We start from the raw sequence: 25,990 nt of genomic DNA, 5'->3' as shown, positions 1-25,990 counted from the left end.
TATACGGTAGTAGACAGTCAAATCTAAGTGACTGTGGAAGGGCAGTCTGTTGTAGAGGGATGTCAGTGATAAACAACCTATAAGTGATGACCCCCTTACAGGGACAACCCTCACTAGAACCCTCCCTGTAAAATTAATACTTTATTTAGCTTCGTTAAAATATATATGACCCCAAACTAGCTAAAATTTGCAGTGGTATGGGGATATTTAATTATCAAGGTGTGAAGGGATTCACACACTAAAGGGGTGTATGGGGCAGCTGCGTATTTATGTAGTTCCACTCTGTGGACCACTGGTGATTCCGGTGTCCACTGTGTCACAGCTATCCCTCACTCCTTTCTTACTAGTGTTCCCCTATAACCACGCTGACTAAAACTTAGACCGTAGGCCTCCCCGACGTTTCGGTGACGAATCACCTTTGTCAAGGGTTGCGAGGCTACTGTTGAGTTTGGTTTCAAGTTACAATGGTCCAGAAAAGACCATTGTATGTTGAACCTATTGTATGTTGAGGCTAGAGATGAGCGAACTTACAGTAAAATTTGATTCGTCACGAACTTCTTGGCTCGGCAGTTGATGACTTTTCCTGCATAAATTAGTTTAGCCTTCAGGTGCTCCGGTGGGCTGGAAAAGGTGGATACAGTCCTAGGAAAGAGTCTCCTAGGACTGTATCCACCTTTTCCAGCCCACGGGAGCACCTGAAAGCTGAACTAATTTATGCAGGATAAGACATCAACTGCTGAGCCGAGAAGTTCGTGACGAATCGAATTTACTGTAAGTTCGCTCATTTCTAGTTGAGGCTATTGTAAGTTGAGGGATCACTGTATTTGTTTCCTTAATGAATCCCCCCCCATCATAGAGAAGAACATGGCGCCCTTCGCCTCCTTGCGGATCATCCTCTGCACTTTCGTTTCGGTCACCCCAAAAGCTGGGAGGTTGTTCTGTCTTCATACAATGGCTGTGGATGAGGAGCAGGACTGTAATCTGCTGTACAATTATCACTGTTCCCTGGTGTCACGTTATTCCGAGCAGCGAAAAAGATCAGAAAATCTGTAAAACATAAATGACCCGGGCGGCGGCTTTGATACAAGTTTAAATTTTGAATGATCTCAGTTTCTGAAGTTTCTGCTCCGTAATGAGAACCGCAACATCACAGGAAGGACAGGGATTTATTCTTCATATTTCATTGGCTGTGATCTTCAACCTATGGCTCTCCAGCTGTTGCGAAACTACAACTCCTAGCATGGCCAGAGGTAGATACAGAGGTACCAACTGGCTCCAGAAAGTTAAACAGATTTGTAAATTACATATAGGTGAATATTCGTCCTATTTTCGCGACTTTCGCGTATTCGTTATATTTGCACATTCGCGTATTCGGGGAAGACACCAGTGAGGGGGTGGGCAACTTTACTATTGGTTGCTAGGGATGTTGTTGATAACCTCTGACAAGTGTATTTGCATCATTCTAATTGGCCCACAAGTTAAACGAAGGAATATGCGCATATGCGGAAAAACGAATATTCGCAATTTCGAATATATAGCGAATATATATTCGCAATATTCGTGAATTTGCGATATTCGCAATAAAAATTCCAAATGTGAATATACGCGCCCAACACTACATGCTATGATCTAAGGCTGTGGTCTCCAAACTGTGTCCCCCAGATGTTGCAAAACTACAACTCTCAACATGCCGTTGGACGTCCAGGCATGCTGGAAGTTGTAGTTTTGCAATCATGTATCCCTGCATGCTCTTGTTATCCTGGTGGTGCTGGATGCTGTGATCTAAAGCTGTGGTCTCTAATCTGTGGCCCTCCAGATGTTGCAAAACTACAACTCCCAGCATGCCCATCCAGCCGTTGGCTGTCTGGGCATGCTGGGAGTTGTAGTTTTGCAATTATGTATCATTGCATGCTCTTATTATCCTGGTGGTGTTGGATCTAAAGCTGTGGTCTCTAAACTGCGGCCCTCCAGATGTTGCAAAACTACAACTCCCTGCATGCCTGGACAGCCAACGGCTGTCCGGGCATGCTGGGAGTTGTAGTTTTTGCAATCATTTATCCCTGCATGCTCTTACTATTCTGGTGGTGCTGGATGCTGTGATCTAAGGCTCTGGTGTCCAAATTGCGGCCCTCCAGATTTAGCAAAACTACAACTCCCAGCAAGACCCGGACAGCCATGCTGAGAGTTGTAGTTTTGCAACATCTGGAGGGCCGCAATTTGGAGACCGCTGAAAGTTGACCGACCTCTTACCCCTCAAAGCAACAGTTCACTGCTCGTAGACATCAATGACCCCAATGTTGATGTTTTTTGCTGAAGTTTTTACACTTAAATAATCTTGTCGGACTGATTGCTGTGAAAAGTTCCCCCACAGTAATAGCGTCTTCTCACACGTTCAAGTGTCAGACACGATTCCAGCCGAGCGGCTAACGTTATAAATTCTACAGTCTGAGCATTTAACATGGCCCAGGCCTCGGGTTTGGGAGCGAAGTGTTAATGCAGAGTCCATGTCAGGAATCCCCGTCTCCCGGGTGTGAAGCGACGGACTGAATATTAAATGATCCGCGGCACGCCTGACTGCACGGAAACCCGCCGGCACAAAACAATGGAGACAACATGGACGCCCGTGTCCGCTCTGCAGGCGTCGTTTTTGGAAAATAAAATAGGATCAGTCATGGTGCGGACGATACCCCTTACAGGATTCATAGGGGAGATTTATGAAAACCTGTGCAGAGGAAGAGTGGCCCAGTTGCCCATAGCAACCAATCAGATCGCTGCTTTCATTTTCCACAGGCCTTGTTAAAAACGAAAGTAGCAATCTGATTGGTTGCTATGGGCAACTGCACTGCACTTCCTTTACACAGGTTTTGAGAAATCTCTCCCCCCCATGTCTAAGAAAGTATAATAAAACAATGTTTGCAACTTTCTGAAAAATTTTGTGATTTGTTGCAAGATTTCTTGTGGTGAGGGTGTGATGAGGGCAGATGGAATTACCCTATGGGCAGATGGCATTAACCCCTTGTGTTCGTGATGCCAGGGCGAGGTTTATCCTCTACACCACCCGAAGGTATACCGCTGGATCCTGGGCTAGGCACGGGGGCAAATAATGACTCCGACGCCAAGTTACGGAACAACGGCAGCTTTACTGAGTCAGACAGGTGTAACAGTCTATACAGCTTGGCTACGCCCAAGGAGGTGACCAGTGACTTCAGAGACCTCAGGGCTTGCTGGGACTTATAGTGGACTTGGGCAATTTGATGCATGGCCATGCTGACTGAAGACAGATTGACTTGGACTGACTTGACTGAGACTGACTTCACCCCGTTTGTAGCTTACCAGGTATTGACTTGGACCTGGGGGGTAGTGGACTTGTGGATCCGTAGCTGCGGGGTAGACTTTAGGCCTCCTCTGGACTCCAGACACTCACCTAGGACTCGACCTCACTGCAACTCAGCTAAGACTCAAAGAGAAAGAGGAAGCTCCACCCAGGGCTTATATGGGGGAGACTCTGAGGGGTCTTATAGGTCACCCTGTAGGTCACATGGTCACTGGTACCTCACTGGTTTCCAATCACATGACAACATTCTTAAAGGTATAACACATTTTATGTACAATACACTGGATAACATTTAGGATTTACATACAAGACACAGGTGCAGGGGGCTCAGGGGTCATAGGATGGAGTCGGTGGGACAGGGCAGCAAGGGTACAGGGGTGCAACTCCTGTACTGGGCCACCACACTCTGTTTGCTGCCAACAAATGGGAACATTTGTATTGACAATATTGTTAACACGCAGTTTTTGGAATGTCAAAAAAATGTACGCAACGAGGGGAAGATTCAAAGCTGTTTTTTTTTCTTTTTTTTTGTGTGTCTATTCTGACTGCGCCGGGTTTGGTGTAAAAGTGGTGCAAGATACATTTTCGAAACATTTTGCCTTGTTTGCACCATGTAAGACAAGAAAAAAAAAAAAAGGCCTGGCCACTGATGGGGTAAGGCTTAAAGGGGTTCTCCGGTGCTTACACATCTTATCCCCTATCCAAAGGATAGGGGATAAGATGCCTGATTGCGGGAGTCCCGCCGCTAGGAACCCCCGGGATCATGTACGCGGCACCCCGTTTGTGATCAGTCCCCGGAGCGTGTTCACTCCGGGTCTGATTACTGACGACCACAGGGCTGGAGGCGTGTGATGCCATTCCCCTGCCCCCGTGTCATGTCACGCTCCACCCCTGATACAAGTCTATGGGAGGGGGCTTGCATTGAGGGGCGGAGCGTGACCTCACACGGGGGCGGAGGCGTGACGTCACACGGGGGGGGGGCGGAGGCGTGACGTCACACGCCGCCGGCCCTGTGGTCGTCGGTAATCAGACCCGGAGTGAACGCGCTTCGGGGACTGATTACAAACGGGGTGCCGCGTGCAAGATCCCGGGGGTCCCCAGCGGCGGGACTCCCGCGATCAGGCATCTTATCCCCTATCCTTTGGATATGGGATAAGATGTGTAAGCACCGGAGTACCCCTTTAAAGGAGATCTGCAGCCCTAGATACTTATCCCTATACACAGTATAGGACAGTGGTCTTCAACCTGCGGACCTCCAGATGTTTCAAAACTACAAATCCCAGCATGCAATTCCGGCTCCCCGTGATCAGACACTTATCCCCTATCCTGCGGATAAGTGTGTAAGACTAAAGTACTCCTTAAAATTGCACCAAATTCTCAAGGGCTGTGGCCAAAAAATCTAAAAAGTCTTTAAGGCTATGTTTCCACTTTTTTTTCCCCCCAAAAAATGTGGGCATGGTGTGCCTTAAATTCCACAAAATTTTCAAAGGCTGCATCCAGATCTTAGCGGAAACCTAATAGAGATTTATTTTGCATTTTTTCATTAATCATTTTTCAGTAAGCATTTTTCTGAGGTTTTGGGCTCAGTGGCGGTTTTAAAAAATCGGAGCATGTTGTGACTAGTGTTTTTGGGAGTTTTTTTTTTTTGTTTTGTTTTTTGCACAAATTTTGGCATTTCTCTTCCTTAGAAGTCTGTGGGAGCAAAAAAAAATTAAGAAAAAAAAAAATTTGTGGGTTTAGCATTACCATTTTTTCTGGAGTTTTTTTTCTCCACATTTTTTTTATAGAAATCCTTAAGTCACATGATGAAAGAATCACATGACTGAATTATGCTTTGCGAAAAAGCGCTTAAGAAAGAAAAAAAAGTGGCCCTCATTTACTATTGCAAACCCGACATGTTTTGTGGGGTTGTGCACCAGTTTCGGGCGCATTGCGCCTGAAATTCTGTCTGCACCAGAATATGCGCCTGATATTCTATTTGCGCCTGAAATTGCGCCTGAATAAAAAAAAAAAACTAACTCTCCATTTTGCTAAGAAAACCCAAAAAGGGGGCGTGGCTGGCAGGGAAAGGGGGCGTGGTTACAGAAAAGGGGCGTGTTCCTGACATTTTCACAAAATCCCTACATATTTACTAAGGTTTCCACAGAAAATGTGGAGGAAAACCCAACAGATCAGAACATGTGTAAAAGCAAAATGTAGGGAAAGTGGAAAATGTAGGGAAACCTTAGTAAATACCATGGAAAATAAATTGTAGGGAATTAAAACCCACAAAGAAACCTACACAACACTCTTAGTAAATGAGGGCCAGTGTTTTTTTTTTTTGTTGTTGTTTTAAGCCACAAATTCTTTTAGGGGTGCAGGACAGTTTTGTTGTTTTGTTGTGACTCACAGAGTCACTTTGAAAAATCTTGCACAATCTTCGACTGTCCAGTCTTAGTAAATTTAAGCAAGTTCTTGAAAATGTCTCCCAATGTGCATCAAAACTGAAGTAGGAATACAACTATTGAAATAAATAAAAATTGACATTATAAGGACGCATAAAAAAAATAAAAAAGTGTGAATGAAGCATTAAAAATGATCGGTCAGCTATATATCATGCTTAAAGGGGTATTCCAGGCAAAACCTTTTTTAATATATATCAACTGGCTCTGGAAAGTTAAACAGATTTGTAAATTACTTCTATTAAAAAATCTTAACCCTTCCAATAGTTATTAGCTTCTGAAGTTTTCTGTCTAACTGCTCAATGATGAAGTCACGTCGCGGGAGCTGTGCATGATGGGAGAATATCCCCATAGGAACTGCACAGCTCCCGGGACGTGAGTCATCAGAGAGCAGTTAGACAGAAAACAAAAACTCAACTTCAGAAGCTAATAACTATTGGGAGGATTAAGATTTTTTAATAGAAGTAATTTACAAATCTGTTTAACTTTCTGGAGCCAGTCGATATATAAAAAAAAGTTTTGGATTGGAATACCCCTTTAAGGAGTCAAGGAGGCATTTCCAAGCCACAGCATGCATGCCTCCTCTTTCCCCCCACCCTTCCCTGAACTAAGGCTACACTTCTGGCAATGAGCCCTGTGCATACGTCTATAAGTGAAGGCATGGTGGGTAGGGAGGAGGAGCATTAGTGCATGCTGTGACTTGGCAACGCCTCCTTGACACTGATCTGAGCATGATATTGAGCTAACAGATTCTCTTTAAAAAAGAAGTGATTCCCATTGGGAAAACTTAGGGCATATCGACAGCATATACATCCGGGACCTGCATCCATCTTGGGTTATCTACACTATTTCCGAAACTCTTTAGTTTTTGTAAGATTTTGGAACATCAATGCCATAATATCACACTTTTTGGAATATTGGATAGAGGATTAAAGGAATTTTATTCAATTTCTTTTGCTAATATATTAAATATTTTTAGATTATATCTTTCGTAAGACGATTCTTCAACTTTAAGATTTGTGCTCAGCAAGTCAAATGACCGTCTCCTTTTTAATTAGTTGTGTTCACTTCGATCTCCGAAACTGGGAATCAGCAGTCGGTGCGTTCACAGCATGAAGCTTTCGGGCCATTTGAAGCCATAATAAAATGGGGCTATTAACAGAACAATCACCATTTCAGAGCTTAAAAGGAACTTTGCACATGATTATAAGAAGTACGATAAATACGTCTAATACATGCAATTAAGTCGTTCCCCGTTTTAATGAAGTTGCGCCTTTTTCCTCGCACACTGTGCTCTTTCGCTAGAGAATATCTGAAATTTTATACTGGCAAATATAATATGATTTGTACTATTAAATTAATTACATATATTTTCTTCCCCAGACTTAATAACAATGATATCTCCTTATAATATTATTATGGGCCTGTGACAATGATCTCCTCAAGCTTGGAGTCTGGAGACATAATCTCCTCACTTCAGACATGAAAAAAGTTATTAGCTTCTCCCCATGATGTCTCCCAAAAAGAGGACGGTAAATGACTCTGTGTTCTATGGAGGTCATGGATGAAAGACGCCTTCGAGAACAAGCCTTGTTGTACAGAGCAAATAGAATTCATCTTCTAGTCTAAGAGTAGTTTTGAAAACCAATGTGGACTTTTGCTTTAGGCTCTGTTCACATTGGTATTGTAGTTTCTGTTTATATAATGGATCCCAAGGGCATGTGGACAGATACCGATCTGGAGATACCTGGTTTTCTCTTTGCAAAGTCTTATTTTGCACATTTTTGCACCCCTCATCCATTTATTTTAAGCAGGGGAGGTTAGCAGGAAAGAGAGGGCCCTCCCTGGCCCAACAGATTTTGCTATAATTTATCCCTAAAATTTCAGTTTAATCATAAGCAGCTATAGAAGCGCCGATTTGTGCACCGATTTGTCCAACATATTTTAGCTTCCACCACTTTTTTGAGTGATAGCCTATCCTCAAAGAATTTTTGCTACTCCTCCAATCACTAGCCATAGTGGTGACTCACCTAGGCACCTCCCTATGCTGACTGAAGGTTGTCTCAGGAGAGAGAGAGGAGATGGGGATCTGCTGAGACAACACAACACTGACAATAAGAAGACTACACAACCTCCTGTCAGGAGAGAGGGAGGAGCCAGGGAGCTGCTGAGACAGCACCACACTAACACTAAGAAGACTACACAACTTCCTGTCAGGAACGAAGAAGGAGCCAGAAGTTAGAGACAATGCCACACTGGCAATGAAAGGACTACACAACTTCCTGTCTAGAGAGAGAGGGAGGAGCCAGGAGTTGGAGACAACACCACACTGACAATAAGAGCACTACACAACTTCATGTCAGGAGAGGAGGAGCTGGGAAGCTGCTGAGGCAACACCACACTGACACTGAGAGAACTACACTACTTCCTCTCAGGAGGGAAGGAGGAGCTGGGAAGCTGCTAAGACAACACCACAGTGACAATGAGAGGACTACACTACTTCCTGTCAGTTGGGAGGGAGGAGCTGGGGAGCTGTTGAGACAATACCACACTGACAATGAGAGGACTACACTACTTCCTGTTAGGGGTGATACACACAACGGCATTCTGCAGCCAGTACAATTTGTGATAACACTGTATTAGTAAGTTAAGTATCTTGGGGTGATTGCCTTGTTAAAATACAGCTTTTTGATTCTTAAATACCCCTTTAATCTAAACTTTCTAGATCTAACAATCAGTCTTGATACATATACGTTTCCGTCAGTGCCCATTCTCTCTCCAGAGATCCAACGATATCCATCACCCTATACTGTGAAATGTTATACAGACCGAGGCATCCAGTGTTTTTCTGTGTGGGATATCTCAGAACATTACAATGACGGAACCTTCAGAAACAGAATCTCAAGGATTTCTTGCTTCTAGAGACGTGTCCAGCAGAAACACGAAAACATGATGTGAACGGAGCCGCACAATGATGACATCTTCTTCCATTAAGAGTTACATTTTCCTGAAAACATAATAAACTTACAGCCCCTCCCTCACGTTATATAACTCGCAGGTGTCGCTCAGTGTAATGTATATGGGACGTGCAGTAATTATTAGACTATATAATGTGTCAGGCGTCATTTTTACAGTAATTTAGTTCACATTAGAAGCGGCTCCAAATGATGGATAACAAATGTTTATCTATGAAATTCTTCTTCCCGGCCAAAGCTATTACCAGCATTTATGTCTCTATAGTCACTGTATGTTATGCTGTAAAACTGCGCGACTACCAATGTGGCCGACATGTAGACCAGTTTTCCCAAAACTGTGGCTCTATAACTATTGCAAAACTGAACTGACCATCATGTACTGACAGCCAATGGCAACAGCTGGAGAACTACAGGTTGGGCGAAACTACTCAGGACATGATGGGAGTTGTAGTAATACAACAAATGGAGAACTACATGTTGTTGAACATGTCTCAGAACATGATGGGAGTTGTAGCTTTGCAGTAAATGGAAAGCCACTAGTTGGGAAAAATATTCTTGGTATGATGGGAGTTGTAGAAACGCAACAAATGGAGAGCTACATGTTGGGGAACACTACACAGGACATGATGGGAGTTGTAGTTATACAACAAATGGAGAACTACATATTGGGGAACACTACACAGGACATGATGGGAGTTGTAGTAATAAAACAAATGGAGAACTACATGTTGTGGAACACTTCTCGGGACATGATGGGAGTTGCAGCTTTGCAGTAAATGGAAAGCCACTAGTTGGGAAAAATATTCTTGGTATGATGGGAGTTGTAGAAACGCAACAAATGGAGAGCTACATGTTGGGGAACACTACACAGGGCATGATGGAAGTTGTAGTAACAACAAATGGAGAACTACATGTTGTGGAACACTTCTCGGGACATGATGGGAGTTGTAGTAATACAACAAATGGAGAACTACATGTTGTGGAACACTTCTCGGGACATGATGGGAGTTGCAGCTTTGCAGTAAATGGAAAGCCACTAGTTGGGAAAAATATTCTTGGTATGATGGGAGTTATAGTAATGCAAACAACTGGAGAGCTACAGGTTGGGGAACACTACTCAGGGCATAATGGGAGTTGTAGTAATACAACAAATGGAGAACTACATGTTGTGGAACACTTCTCGGGACATGATGGGAGTTGCAGCTTTGCAGTAAATGGAAAGCCACTAGTTGGGAAAAAATATTCTTGGTATGATGGGAGTTGTAGTAATGCAACAACTGGAGAGCTACAGGTTGGGGAACACTACTCAGGGCATAATGGGAGTTGTAGTAATGCAACAGCTGGAGAGCCATATGTTGGGAACATTACTCTGGACATGATGGGATTTGAAGCTTTGCAGTGGATGGCGACCCACTAATAATAATAATCTTGGCATGATGGGAGTTGTAGTAATGCTCTATCTTGGGGAACACTACTTAGAACATGATGGAAGTTGTAGTAATACAACAGTTGGAGAGCTACATATTGGGAACATTATTCACGACATGATGGGCATTGTAGCTTTGCAGTAGATGGAAACAACACTTTTGGCATGATGGAAGTTGTAGTAATGCAAAAGTTTGGGGGAACACTTCTCAGGACATGATGGGAGTTGTAATAATACAACAGCCAGAGAGCTACAGGTTGGGAAGACTACTCAGAACATGACAGGAGTTGCAGAAATGAAACAGGTAGAGAGCTAAAACTTGGGAGCACTACTCAGGACATGATGGGAGTTGTAGTAATGCAACAGCTGGAGAGCTACAAGTTGGGAACACTGCTCAGGACATCATGGGAGTTGTAGTAATTCAACAGCTGGAGAACTACAGGTTGGGAACACTGCTCAGGACATCATGGGAGTTGTAGTACTGCAATAGCATAGCTGAAGAGCTACAGGTTGGAAACATTACTCAGGACATGGGGAGTTGTTGCTTTGCAGTAGATGGAGAGCCACTAGTTGGGGAACACTACTCGGAACATGGTGGGAGTTGTAGTTTTCAAACAGATGTAGAAAATAAATAGGAATTCTCCAAGACTTACCTCTAGATTGTATCCCGGGGCCACATGATTCAGTGGCCCCCGCGATGCCTTGTCTCACGTAATCGGGCACCAGGATGCACTGGCTCCACTCCTGAGGTCTCCACCTGCAAACCATTAGAAGACACTACATTACCCCCCCGATAGGCAGAGATCTTCTTAAACCCCCGTCACCCCCGCAAATTTCTTTGTGTATTGGGAAAAGAATGATTATGGAATCGATGGAGCTGTGCAGCTGTTAATACCAATTTAATTGTGAGGCATACAGCAGCCGAACGTGTACGGGAGAAAATGGATTTTCGCAGAAGTGAAGATCGAAGACCAATTACACTGTATTCACGTCATTTCAGGAAAATATATACATTTCATTATCAATTTTCTTTTGCGCCATCTTGATTCTTTTTGTACCTTCTGTGCTGGACCGTGTCTTTTGGTGATGGGAATTTGACTACGAATGCTTGAGAATTTAAGGCAGTGTTTCCCAATCAGGGTGCCTCCAGCTGTTGCAAAACTACAACTCTCAGCATGCCCGGACAGCCGAAGGCTGTCCGGGCATGCTGAGAGTTGTAGTTTTGCAACAGCTGGAGGCACCCTGGTTGAAAAACACTGTTCTATCCCGTGGCCCTGCAAAACTCCTCATTCTGAGAATCGTGGTAGACATGCTCACCCGCTATCATGTATAAACCCCTTTAAATGTATTTAATTTAATTTATTTTTTTTTACATTAAAGGGGTACTCCGGTGGGGAAAAAAATCACCAGAAAGTTATACAGATTTGTAAATTACTTCTATATAAAAAAAAATCTTGATCCTTCCAGTACTTATCAGCTGCTGTATACTACAGAGAAAGTTGTGTAGTTTTTACCAGTCTGACCACAGTGCTCTCTGCTGCCACCTCTGTCCATGTCAGGAACTTTCCAGAGCAGGATAGGTTTGCTATGGGGATTTGCTCCTGCTCTGGACAGTTCCTGACATGGACACGAGGTGGCAGCAGAGAGCACTGTGGCCAGACTAGAAAGAACTACACGACTTCCTCTGGAGCATACAACAGCTGATAAGTACTGGAAAGCTAAAGATTTTTAAATAGAAGTAATTTACATAAACTGTATAACTCTCAGATGATGTGAAAAACCTTCTTTTCCACTGGAGTACCCCTTTCATTTTAGAAGAAAGAATTTCCAGCGCAGGATACAATGCAACAGGTTCTTTATTACGGATCACATGGAATACACAGAAAACACCAACGCGTTTCGGGTAAAGCTGGACCCTTAGTCATGCCATGACTAAGGGTCCAGCTTGACCCGAAACACGTTGGTGTTTTCTGTGTATTCCATGTGATCCGTAATAGAGAACCTGTTGCATTGTATCCTGCGCTGGAAATTCTTTCTTCTGTACTGCTGTGAGGACCGGGAACACTGCCGGTTAATCCGGGCGCAGGTGTGAGCATTCAGCAGAGGAGAGCCGTCAGTTCTGTATACTTTGCTACCCCTTTAATTTTCTTACGTGCTTGCTGTTAAATGCTCTGTTTATTATATATATTTATCATATTTATTCTTCTTACCTTCAATCCCCAGGCAAATCCATTTATTAAAACCCCCCGAACCAGTTAAAAATTCTAAATCTTTAAATGATTCTACTTATCCGTAATTATACAGCACTCGATACATTAGACATAATGTCAACTATAGGCCAGAAATACGATTTATCTTCCTAGATTCGCTGACAGATAAGTGGGAACCTACAATTATGTTGCACACATTGAGCTGCAACGTTCGATTTTAGATGTTTAACATCAAGTCTCTGAACATACGTTCCCTCCTTCCTTGAAGTTCTCTAAAGGTAAGAATAATTCCTCAGGTGCGGCTGCTTCTAGATCAATCCATGAAGCTGTGATCTTCAGAGATCAACATCAGAACCAAACTCACTTTCATTGTACGTCGCCCCGTCATCGTTGGACATCGGGCCACCTTTGTAGTTACATCTCTTTGTTGCTCTGATTTAGGATGAAGTGGGATTATCCTGATATTGATCATCTTTAAGTCACATGTTTATAACTCAGTTGCATAAAGTAGAAGAAAGTTATTTTTTTCTGGATATTTTCATAGATGTTTGGAAATTGAGCACTTCCTGAGGGCCATGTAGTTGAGAGGAAACACAAGCCCCTCATCCTGATAAGCAACTTGACCTACTGGTGGGCAGAGCCAGGGCCACCTATAGGCAAGTTAGGTGTTGGCCTACAGCGTCCATTGGCTGAGGGTGCTGCTCAAATGTGGGGTAGTTTAAACTTTAAATTATAATATACAGTGTCTGATATGCAGAGGGCCGCCCACCTGCCTCGACAATTTAAAAGTTTGCCATGCAGCAGCCTCACACTACGCTGGCCCCAAGTCCAGAAGAGGCAGGGATACTGACGCTTTAACAGCAGCAGTGGCTTGCCTGCGTTCATGCCTGCGCAGGGCATGTCTGCTCCCAGCAGCCATTGAAGCTGTTAAAGAGGTCGTGTTCCTGCCTAGTATTTCAGATCATCGTTCCAGGGCAATCCCCTGACCTGTCCCTGCCTGTGAGTGATGGGCCTCCGACCCTTCTACATCCCAGGCACCTGATGAGCCATGGCTCTGATCTCCAGGAGGGTGAGTGGAATGTGGGGGTGAGAAGATTGAGGATGAAAAGAGGATGTATGTATGAAAGATGTATGTATGCATGATAGATATGCATATTTTACAGGTATGTATGATAGATATGTGTGTATGATAGATGTGTGTATCATACACACATATATCATACATACACACATCTATCATACATACATGCATATACTGTACATCAGTCATACATCCATCTTACATATATGCACTGTACATACATATACTGTATCAATGTGGAGGGGTTGGAGGCCAGGGGGTAATTGGGTATGGGTCAGCTTAGGGCAGCAAAAGACTAAAATACACCCACTGGAACCCACTGGATTAGATCTATAATTGCACTAACCCTTTTTCATCATTGCTGGCTGTTCATCTGATAACGTATAGGCCATAGGGTGGAGCCAACAAGGTTGGCAAATGAGGTTTTGCCTATGGGGGCAAAAATCCATGCACAAATTGCAAAAATCCTGGCCCTGTCCGCCGGCGTTGTATTTAATTTAAAGTTTAAGCTCTTTGCATTTGATCTGCAGCGACCTCAGCCAATAGGTGCCCTAAGCCAGGCAGCCACCTTGCCTATAGGTGGCGCCGACCCTGACAGTCTGCATAACCCTCACCCCTTATACCCAAAGGATTGTTCCAATAAAATCAGGACTGTTGTAAAGTATAAGGAAAGACAATGGCTTCTCTCCAGGCAACCTAAACTAATCTATTAGAATACGGTATCCTAGTAGAAAATGATGTCCTAAATGCCACCCCCGGTGGTTGGGTATTAGTCCATAATACAAATCTGGACAACTCAAATTAGGAGAAATTTGAATTTTGCTAAAATGTTTTAAAATGATTCATTATGCAAATTTCATATAGTTTAGTTTTCACAAAAAGTTATTGAAGCCCTCAATCGGTGTCATTATTTGATAGCTAGGAGACCATCAGCAGATGACCAAGATGGTGGAAAGCTTCATATAAGAGCTAAAGATGGTGGTCAGTGGTTATGCATTGCCAAATGCATACCCAAGGAATATCCACCCACTATTAGTATACATTGACATTGACTACATCAAATCGAACATATTTTTGTTATTTATATTCAACCACTTGGCAAAACTGCTTCATCCTCACTATATCCTATAGCAATGTTTTCTGACCAGGGTGCTGCCTTCGGCTGTCCGGGCATGCTGGGAGTTGTTGTTTTGCCACAGCTAGAGGCACACTGGTTTGGAAACACCGTCCTATGGGCTGTAAAACTGGCGACCCAGGCGGGATGATTCTCTCATCTACAACAGTCTCTTTGTGTTTGTTACTCTTCCTATGTCAATCTAACTGGATTTACTGGGGATCAAACAATTAAGTGACGTCAAACATTCGACTTGTAGATATTAATGAATGAAGATGAGGTTAATTCAGTCGGATCATCTGAATAAATTAGTGTGGGGGCGCACAGATGAGCTAGGTCAGGGTTCTGTCTCGGCTGATACATGGAAACTCTTATTTTAGGTGTAATCTGTAATTACTCCCAAATTCCAGACAACATAGCTATAATTATATTGCTGTGACACAGGTCGGAGGATGACATGGATTTGCTTTGAAATTCTTTGAATTTAAATAGTGCGGAGAATTAATCTCCGGTAATATCTGAAAACACGGCCTCCTGTTAATCATCTCCTGTAATCAGTGACACTGGACGGGTTTGCTTAATTAACCTTCATTGTGTAATGCAAATACAAATACTAAAACTATAAAACTAACACTACAGTGGCATGTTGGGTTATGCTTACATCATGTGGCATTGTGAGTTTTATGCTACTTTGAATGCTTGACACAGTTTAAAATACTAGCCCTTCATTAAAGGGGTACTTCGGGGAACTTAACCTATAGCCCATCCTTTCCCTCTCATCAATCTATTTCATTGGCTAAATATTATTCATTAGCTATATAGAGAAGTTTCCCCTCTTTTAGTTGTCACTTACATGAAGGGAGTGAGGAAAATACATCATCCAGCCATCCACTGTGTCTCTGTCCAAGTCCATCTCTGAAAGCAGCCTCCACCCTCCTGAGAGACACAGACTACATGGTTTCTGCCCTGCACTGATGAGTCACTGTACCTTTAGCTAGGAGGTGTGTGCAGCCTCAGCCAATCAGACACTGACTTTCTCACCTCACAGAGCAGGAGGGTGGGGGCTGCTCTCATAGAAAGGGGTGGACGGCAGTGAGAGGAGAGCTGCAATGGCTGTGGGTCATTCTGGAGTCTGAGAAAGAATATGAAGCAGCCAGATAAGACCACAGGAGCCATGCATATCAGGCAGAATCCTTTACAGGGAATATATCGAGGTAGTTTAGTGGCTTTGGTGCTTTTTTTATATGTACTTTCCTGGAGCATCCCTTTAAAGATCTTCTAATACTCTATACTATTAAGAATGTGATGCCTACAGGAGAACGTTTTATGCCCAAACACTGTAAGCAGAGGGCAGCATGAGACGAAATGAGGATGTTACTGACAAAATGTGGTAACCAAAGTGAACTCTGAGCTGGAGCTATTGTGGGAAACATGAGAGATACTAAAAGAGGTACATGTGATTGAGGTGCTTAAAGGGTTACTCCGCCCCTAGACATCTTATCCCCAATCCAAAGGATAGGGGATAAGATGTCTGATCATGGGGGTGTCTCATCGCTGGGACCCCCACCCCACGATCTCCTTGCAGCACCCGACATTCTAAACGGTATGTTTAGAAAACTGGGTTTGTGACGGCAGGGGGTCATGATGTCACACCACATCCCCTTGTGACGTCACATGCCCCAATTTATGTCTATGGGAGGGGGTGTGACAGCCCAGTTACAGTTGCCCATAGAAGTCTATGGAATGAAAGGGGGAGAGGGAGAGGAGGGAGGATTGGCAGGGGACACATCTGCTGCCTTTTATCTACAAAGGCTGAGAGATTGGAATGAGACTACAGGAGCTTATGAGTGAGTATTAGATGTCTCCTCAGTGCTGAATTTACATACAGTCATGGCCGTATTTCTCACAGAAAAGGATTGCAGTAACACATGTTTTGCTATACACAAGTTTATTCCTTTTGTTGTTGGAACTAAACCAAAAAAGGGAGGAAAAGAAGATAATTGGACATAATGTCACCAAACTCCAAAAATGATCTGGACAAAATTATTGGCACCCTTAACTTAATATTTGGTTGCACACCCTTTGGAAAAAATAACTGAAATCAGTGGCTTCCTATAACCATCAATAAGCTTCTTACACCTCTCAGCCGGAATGTTGGACCACTCTTCCTTTGCAAATGCTCCATGTCTCTCTTATTGAAAGGCGCCTTTTCCCAACAGCAATTTTAAGATCTCTCCACAGGTGATCAATGGGATTTAGATCTGGACTCATTGCTGCCACTTCAGAACTCTCCTGTGCTTTGTTGCCATCCATTTCTGGGTGCTTTTGACGTTTGTTTGAGGTCATTGTCCTGCTGGAAGACCCAAGATCTCGGATGCAAACCCAGCTTTCTGACATTGGGCTGATCCGTTGGTAATCCTCAGATTTCATGATGCCTTGCGCACATTCAAGGCACCCAGTGCCAGAGGCAGCAAAACAACCCCAAAACATCATTGAACCTCCACCATATCTCACTGTAGGTACTGTGTGCTTTTCTTTGTAGGCCTCATTCAGTTTTTGGTAAACCGTAGAATGATGTGCTTTACCAAAAAGCTCTATCTTGGTCTCATCTGTCCACAAAAAGTTTTCCCAGAAGGATTTTGGCTTACTCAAGTTCATTTTGGCAAAGTGTAGTCTTGCTTTTTATGTCTCTGTGTCAGCAGTGGAGTCCTCCTGGGTTTCCTGCCAAAGCGTTTCATTTCATTTAAATGTCGACAGAGCCTGCAGGACAGCTTGAATATCTTTGGAACTTGTTTGGGGCTGCTTTTCCACCATCCGGACTATCCTGTGTTGACACCTTTCATTTTTCTCTTCCGTCACCGCCCAGGGAGATTAGCCAGTGCCATGGGTTGCAAATTTCTTGATAATGTTGTGCACTGTGGACAAAGGCAAATCTAGATCTCTGGAGATGGACTTGTAACCTTGAGATTGTTGATATATTTCCACAATTTTGGTTCTCAAGTCTTCAGACAGTTCTCTTTCTGACTTTCTGTCAACCATGCTTTAGTGTGGCTCACACAGACACACAATGCAAAGAATAAGTGAAATTCTCTCCTTTTATCTGCTTTCAGGTGTGATTTTTATATTGTTCACACCTGTTACTTGCCCCAGATGAGTTTAAAGGAGCATCATATGCTTGAAACAATCTTATTTTTCCACAATTTTGAAAGGGTGCCAATAATTTTGTCCAGGCTATTTTTGGAGTTTGGTGTGACATTATGTCCAATTTGCTATTTTTCCTCTCTGTTTTGGTTTAGTTCCAACACACACAAAGGGAATAAACATGTGTATAGCAAAACGTGTTACTGCAATCCTTTTCTGTGAGAAATACTGGCAACATTTGTTGGCAACATTTACGACCATGACTGTATGTCACTGCTCAGTACTGCTCTATAATGTCAAAGATATATACAAAGAAATAGGGGAGCAGGATCTCATCTCCTGTGTGTGTTCGGTGTAGAGGATACATTATAGAATCATATGTCCAACCACAAGGTTATGGACAATTGCAAAAGAGACATGAAGATGCTGGAAATTAGTGCTGCTCCTCTTGCACACACACAGGGCGGTTTATCCTAAAAATGAATGTGAAACTACAGGTATGTTTAGGAGCTTACAGTATATAACTTCAAACACAGCACAGCTCAGCTGTGTTGTGTGATTCTCTGTGATGCTGAACACACTGAACTACTGCAATAGACTCTTTTTAACCCCCTTTGTTTTGTTCTATCTTTGGCTCTGCTTCTGTTTGAATTGGTTTATGGAAATTACATCTAGCTCTGCTATTTCTTTCTGCTATATCCCTCCCCTACAGTCTAGTGTCTGAGCAACAAGGTTCCTTACTCTAAATGAACAGTACAGGTATTCTTTGTGAAGTGTTTTCAAGGTTCTGATCCTGCTTGTTTCCAGATGGTTCTTATTGCTCACTGCCTGCCCTTACCTTCTACCTGTAACCATAGATGACTGAGCTCTCCCTGCCATTCTACCTGTTACCTTTGATGATTGAGCTCTCCCTGCAATTCTGCCTGTTACCTATGATAACTGAGCTCTCCCTGCCCTTCTGCTTGTTACCTATGACGACTGAGCTCTCCCTGCCCTTCTACCTGTTACCATAGATGACTGAGCTCTCCCTGCCCCTCTGCCTGTTACCGTAGATGACTGAGCTCTCCCTGTCCCTCTGCCTGTTACCTTTGATGATTGAGCATTCTCTGCCCTTCTGCCTGTTACCTATGCTGACTGAGCTCTCCCTGCCCTTCTGCTTGTTACCATAGATGACTGAGTTCTCCCTGCCCTTCTGCTTGTTACCATAGATGACTAAGCTTTCCCTGCCCTTCTGCTTGTTACCATAGATGACTGATCTCTCCCTGCCCTTCTGCCTGTTACCGTAGATGACTGAGCTCTCCCTGCCCCTCTGCCTGTTACCTTTAATGATTGAGCATTCTCTGCCCTTCTGCCTGTTACCTATGCTGACTGAGCTCTTCCTGCCCTTCTGCTTGTTACCATAGATGACTGAGCTCTCCCTGACCTTCTGCTTGTTACCATAGATGACTGAGCTCTCCCTGCCCTTCTGCTTCTTACCTATGCTAACTGAGCTCTCCCTGACCTTCTACCTGTTACCATAGATGACTGAGCTCTCCCTGCCCCTCTGCCTGCTACCTTTGATGATTGAGCATTCTCTGCCCTTCTGCCTGTTACCTATGATGACTGAGATCTCCCTGCCCTTCTGCTTGTTACCATAGATGACTGAGCTCTCCCTGCCCTTCTGCTTGTTACCTAAGACGACTGAGCGCTCCCTGCCCTTCTACCTGTTACCATAGATGACTAAGCTCTCCCTGCCCTTCTGCCTGTTACCTTTGATGATTGAAATCTCTCTGCCCTTCTGCCTGTTAGCATAGAGGACTGAGCTCTCCCTGCCCTTCTGCCTGTTACCATAGATGACTGAGCTCTCCCTGTCCTTCTGCCTGTTAACATAGATGACTGAGCTCTCCCTGCCCTTCTGCCTGTTACCATAGATGACTGATCTCTCCCTGCCCTTCTACCTGTTACCTTTGATGATTGAGCTCGCCCTGCCCTTCTGCCTGTTACCTATTATGACTGAGCTCCCCCTGCCCTTCTGCCTGTTACCATAGATGACTGATCTCTCCCTGCCTTTCTACCTGTTACCTTTGAAGACTGAGCTCTCCCTGCCCTTCCTCCTGTTACCTATGATGATTGAGCTCTCCCTGCCTTTCTACCTGTTACCTTTTGATGATTGAGCTCTCTCTGCCCTTCTGCTTGTTACCTATGATGACAGAGCTATCCCTGGCCTTCTGCTTGTTACCTATGATGACTGAGCTCTCCCTGCCCTTCTGCTTGTTACCTATGATGACTGAGCTCTCCCTGCCCTTTTACCTGTTACCATAGATGACTGAGCTCTCCTTGCCCTTCTGCCTGTTACCTATGATGACTGATCCCTCCCTGCCCTTCTACATGTTACCTTTGATGATTGAGCTCTCTCTGCCCTTCTGCTTGTTACCTATGATGACAGAGCTATCCCTGGCCTTCTGCCTGTTACCTATGATGATTGGGCTCTCCCTGCCCTTCTGCCTGTTACCGATGATGATTGAGCTCTCCCTGCCCTTCTGCCTGTTACCTATGATGACTGATCTCTCCCTGCCCCTCTGCCTGTTACCTATGATGACTGAGCTCTCCCTGCCCTTCTGCATGTTACCGATGATGATTGAGCTCTCCCTGCCCTTCTGCCTGTTACCTATGATGACTGATCTCTCCCTGCCCCTCTGCCTGTTACCTATGATGACTGAGCTCTCCCTTCCCTTCTGCTTGTTACCTTTGATGACTGAGCTCTCCCTGCCCTTCTGCATGTTACATATGATGACTGAGCTCTCCCTGCCCTTCTGCTTGTTACCTATGATGATTGAGCTCTCCCTGCCCTTCTGTCTGTGGCCTATGATGACTGAGCTCTCCCTGCCCTTCTCTCTGTTGCCTATGATGACTGAGCATTCACTGCTCTTCTGCCCATTACCCATGATTACCAAACTCTGCCTGCCCCAACCTACTACCTGTAACCCATGACAACTCACCTCTGCCTGCACTCCTACTGCCAGTTATCCATGATGACCAAACTCTGCCTGTCTGACCATCTACCTGTTATCTGTGATGATTGAGCTCTACCTGCCCTGATCTTTTACCTGTTATCCAGGATGACCAACCTCTAGATGCCTTGACCCTCTAGATGCCTTGACCATCTGCCTGATATCTATGATGACCAACCTCTGCCTGTCCCAATCTACTGCCTGTTATCTATAATGAACTGTTGTAGAGGATTCATTATGTCCGAAGGCTGTCCAGGCTTGCTGGGAGTTGTAGTTTTGCAACAGCTGGAGGCACCCTGGTTGGAAAACACTGCTGTAGGGGATCAGAATTTACCTGTACATCAGACAGATGGGGACATCCTCACATTCTCTCTCCTCGTACAGAGTATCTGGACACTCCTGACCACCATTCACAGCATCTTGGAGGGTTATCCTGTATCGGGATTGCTTGACCACTGAGTTGTTCCCTAAAATAAGAAACAGTCACCACTGAGTCAAGTAACTTTCTTCTTATCATTGATAATATCTGGATAGAGACTCTTGCAGAGGTTTAAAAGACTTTTCAAAGGAAAATCTGTCGATGCAGACAGGTAGAGCGGGTGACACTGATGACAGCCATACTTACCTGATCCCGTTCCGTGCTCCTGTTCTCCTGCTATTTTCCTCCTATCTTCTGTTCCTGACTTTGTGCGTTTGCTAGCAGCAGGGCCCAGCAGAGAGGTAGCAGCGGTGACGTCAGGAATCTCTGCCCATGCTCCAAGTTGGCCCCAGAACGGAAGATAAGGAGAAAGATAGCAGGAGAAGGTTATATGCATGCGGTTGGCATGTGGTTGGCAAACACTGCTTTAAATACAGGTTTTTTTTCATGCTGTATTTTAAAGGGTTACTTCAGGGGGGGGGTGAGTTTTTAAATCAACTGGTGTCAAAAAGTTCTACAGATTTATAAAAAAAAACTTCTATTTTAAAATCTTAATCCTTCCAGTACTTATTAGCTGCTGTATGCCCCCCAGGAATATGTGTAGTTCTTTCCAGTCTGAGCACATTGCTCTTTGCTGCAACCTCTGTCTGTGTCAGGAACTCTCCAGAGCAGGATAGATTTGCCATAGAGATTTGCTCCTGTTCCGGACAGTTCCTGACACGGACAGATGTGGCAGCAGAGAGCACTGTGGTCAGACTGCAAAGAAATACACAACTTCCTGTGGGGCATACAGCAGCTAATAACTACTAGAAGGATTAAGATTCTAAAATAGAATTTTTTATTTTTTTAAATCAGTAGAACTTTCTGGCATCAGTTGATTTAATAACCCCCCCCCCCCCCATCCAGAGTAACCCTTCAAAATGCAACATGAAAAAAAACTGTATTTAAAGCAGTGTTTGCCAAACAGTGTGCCTCCAGCTGTTACAACAGCTAGAGGCTCAGTGGTTGGGAAATACCTATTTAGAGGTAGGACGTTTTCCTCTCCTCTCTTATTTAGAAGTTTTTCACTCCTACTTATAGTCTAATACAGCATAAAAACAAGTATTTAGAGCAGTGTTTCACAACCAGTGTGCCTGCAGCTGTTGCAAAACTACAACTCCCGGCATGCCCAGACAGCCTTTGGCTACAGCTAAAGGTACCCTGGTTGGGAAACACTGCTCTGGGGTGAGAAGGGTTTAAAAGGAATGAAACAGCTGCACAGCAAGGAAAGGGTTGCACCAGTCTTTCCCAACCAGGGTGCCTCCAGCTGTAGCCAAAGGCTGTCCAGACATGCTGGGAGTTATAGTTTTACAACAGCTGCAGGCACACTGGTTGGGAGACATCAATTTAAAGGGTTAAGTTTTCCTATCCTACTTATGGTCTAATACATTCTTTTCTGCAGATCTATTTACTCTGATGCTTCAATCCCACCCGCTGAGGCAGAGTGCTTTCCCCGTGAACATTATGCCATTGCTTCCTATAATTGTGCAGGTATTCTGAGCTGCAAATAACAGGAGCACAGATGTTGCGGATTCCGATCATGGAGCGCATCAGACGTTCCTCCTTTCATTAGTTCTTGAATGTTCAGGCGGTGTAGCCCGGGGACACGGCGGCGCAGTCTGGTTCACTGTACGTTCAGAATGCTCTGCTCACCATTTATACGTAACCTTTATTTACAACAATTATACAATGACTTTTTCTTTGCATTGGGCATCATTGCTTCGATTATTCTAAAGTTATAAACTAAATGGCGCATATTGTTAGGAAACGGCTCAAGTACCTTATTTTCAATCTAAAAGTAATGTTCATGCTCTTAGGAGAAGCTTTATCCTGCGCTCAGTGTTGTTCCTGGCTGAGTAATGTGCTTTGTATGACCTGACAGGAGGTGTGGGGGTAGGAAAGGGACAATTGTTCTGAACATATTTATGGTTTAGGAAAATTATGTCCTGTTCCAAGGCCATGTTCTACAAAGAAAACTATACCGGCAACAACAAATGTAATAGTGTCCTTTTACATACAAAAATATAACTTTATACCACATTTACAAGACTATAACTACAGTGATACTTCTCCCTGTACAAGAATATAGCTACTATATTACTGCCCCTATATACAAGAATATAGCCACTGTAATACTGCTCCTATAGACAAGAATATAACTACTATAATACTGTCTAATATATACAAGATTTTAACTACTATAATACTCCCTCCTATATACAAGAATATAACTACTATAATACTGCTCTTATATACAAAAATATAACTACTATAATACTGCCCCATATTTTCAAGAATATAACTACTATAATACTGCTCCTATATATAAGAATATAACTACTATAATACTGCTCCTATATACAAGAATATAACTACTATAATACTGCTCCTATATACAAGAATATAACTACTATAATACTGCTCCTATATACAAGAATATAACTACTATAATACTGCTCTTATATACAAGAATATAACTACTATAATACTGCTCCTATATACAAGAATATAACTACTATAATACTGCTCCTATATACAAGAATATAACTACTATAATACTGCTCCTATATACAAGAATATAACTACTATAATACTGCCTCCTATATACAAGAATATAACTACTATAATACTGCTCCTATATACAAGAATATAACTACTATAATACTGCTCCTATATACAAGAATATAACTACTATAATACTGCTCCTATAAACAAGAATATAACTGCTATAATAGTGCTACTATATACAAGAATATAACTACTATAATACTGCTCCTATAAACAAGAATATAACTGTTATAATAGTGCTACTATATACAAGAATATAACTACTTTCCATTTCGTCTTCAGGCAGCACAGAAGGGTTAATAGCTCCTTTCAGTTTATCCCAGGACCGCCCACCTAGCAAACAATTAAGAGAATTAACAAGCCTCAGGCCAAGCCTGGCTATAAATATCCATCAGAACCTCATCCACTTTTGTTTTTTTTCTGTCCTTCAGTTCTGGGACAGGTGTAAGGTGTATATACCTTCCAAGCCCACCAACTAATCAACTAATATCTGTTTTTTCCTTCCTATTTCTCTTAGATGGGGCCATTGGGAAGCCCTGGCCCCCTGAGCGCAGTCTCAGTAAACCTGCAGGGTCGCCAGACTTGTGGGTACTGGCTCGTGGGACCCCTCTGCATGGCTGAGCAAGTCTGGCCTTAAATGCAGTTAAATTCGGCCGCTGCAGGGTTTCTATCCATCCCTCCATCCCTCCACCCCCCCCCCCCCCCCCTGTTTGCTGGTGCTGGGTGAGCCTGGCTAGGCCGTCCCCCTGGAGAGCTGACCTGTTTACAGTGCAAAATAGGATCCCCTGCGGTCCTGGGGCTCCCGGTGATTGATTTCACTTGCTGAGGCGTCCATGCGCTATGTGGCAGCACGGTGCTGCGGCGGGGAGCTCCGGTGGAGGCGCCATTAGATTCCGGTGTGGAGATGCATCATTCGGCCGCCATTGCAGGATGGGAGTTCCAGGGGAAGCCCTACATCAGAGCGCCAATCATGGCGCCCGCACCTGCAGTGCTGGGCAGCCGGACCGCGCCTTCTATAAGGTATGTGGGGGCACATTGCGTATGCTGGGGTTACTTCTGGAGGGCTGTCTGCCAGCTAGTATCTGTATTAATGTACATGGAGGCCATAATATTCATAGTCAATCTTTGTTTGGTGTTTTGCATATACTAGGCTATTGCAGTGTTGTATATTGCTAGTCTGTTGCTATGTGCATATACTAGGCTATTGCAGTGTTGCATATTGCTAGTCTGTTGCTATGTGCATATACTAGGCTATTGCAGTGTTGCATATTGCTAGTCTGTTGCTATGTGCATATACTAGGCTATTGCAGTGTTGCATATTGCTAGTCTGTTGCTATGTGCATATACTAGGCTATTGCAGTGTTGCATATTGCTAGTCTGTTGCTATGTGCATATACTAGGCTATTGCAGTGTTGCATATTGCTAGTCTGTTGCTATGTGCATATACTAGGCTATTGCAGTGTTGCATATTGCTGGTCTGTTGCTATGTGCATATACTAGGCTATTGCTGTATTGCATATTGCTAGTCTCCCTATGTTTCTCTCCAGGTAATAGCTGCTGGCAGACAGAGGGATTGTCAGCTGTGCGGGCTGTGTAATTAGGCTCAGCCTCCCCCAGCAGCAGTGTGCAGAGTTAGTGCAGAGTCTCTCACTGTAATACTCTATGGCAGGATTAGTGTGTGACGCTGTACGCTCACGGTAACACTTAGTATATACTATGTATATTGTGATGATGGTTCTCACTATTTATACAGTGTACGTGGTGATGATGCTTTACTCCCCATATCACTCATATTGTAACTCCCTGCCATGTTGTTGCTGGTATAGTGTGTAATGCTGCACGCACTAATACACTATCATGCAGTATTCTGTGCGGTTATCTCACATGAGATTATGTGTATTGGTGACTATGCGGGTTATGTCTTTCAGCTTATACTATTTGCTGTCTGTACGGATCACATATGTCCAGCTACTCCCTGGTTGAGCCGGCTGTGTATATGTATGTAGGATATAAAATATATATGTATATGAGCTGCTCCCGGGTACGAGTGGGGCCCCGGAGGAGCATGTAAGTAGGTGATGCTGTATACTCACCTTATACTGTATACATAACCCTGTCAGTAAGTGATGCTGTATACTCACATAATGCTGTATACTGATATATAATCCTGTCAGTAAGTGATGCTGTATGATCACATTATATTGTATACTGATATATAATCCTGTCAGTAAGTGATGTTGTATGCTCACATTA

General features: G+C 43.7%; 1 protein-coding gene across 7 annotated transcripts in view; it reads right to left on the bottom strand.

Annotated features, from left to right (window-relative positions):
- THSD7B (thrombospondin type 1 domain containing 7B) overlaps window positions 1-25,990 on the bottom strand; it is a 567,277-nt gene that overhangs the window by 264,813 nt on the left and 276,474 nt on the right. For all 7 annotated transcript variants that reach the window (XM_056535831.1, XM_056535826.1, XM_056535830.1 and 4 more), the window contains 2 exons: window positions 21,047-21,179; window positions 10,830-10,933 (listed from right to left, as the gene is read on the bottom strand). In XM_056535831.1, coding sequence (XP_056391806.1) covers window positions 10,830-10,933; window positions 21,047-21,179 — 237 coding nt within the window. The remainder of the gene's footprint in view (window positions 1-10,829; window positions 10,934-21,046; window positions 21,180-25,990) is intronic.

This window comes from Hyla sarda, chromosome 8, assembly GCF_029499605.1.
Source record: "Hyla sarda isolate aHylSar1 chromosome 8, aHylSar1.hap1, whole genome shotgun sequence".
Classification (NCBI taxonomy): Eukaryota; Metazoa; Chordata; class Amphibia; order Anura; family Hylidae; genus Hyla; species Hyla sarda.
The sequence above is the reverse complement of the archived record's forward strand: the minus strand, read 5'-3'. Positions and strand labels throughout refer to the sequence as shown.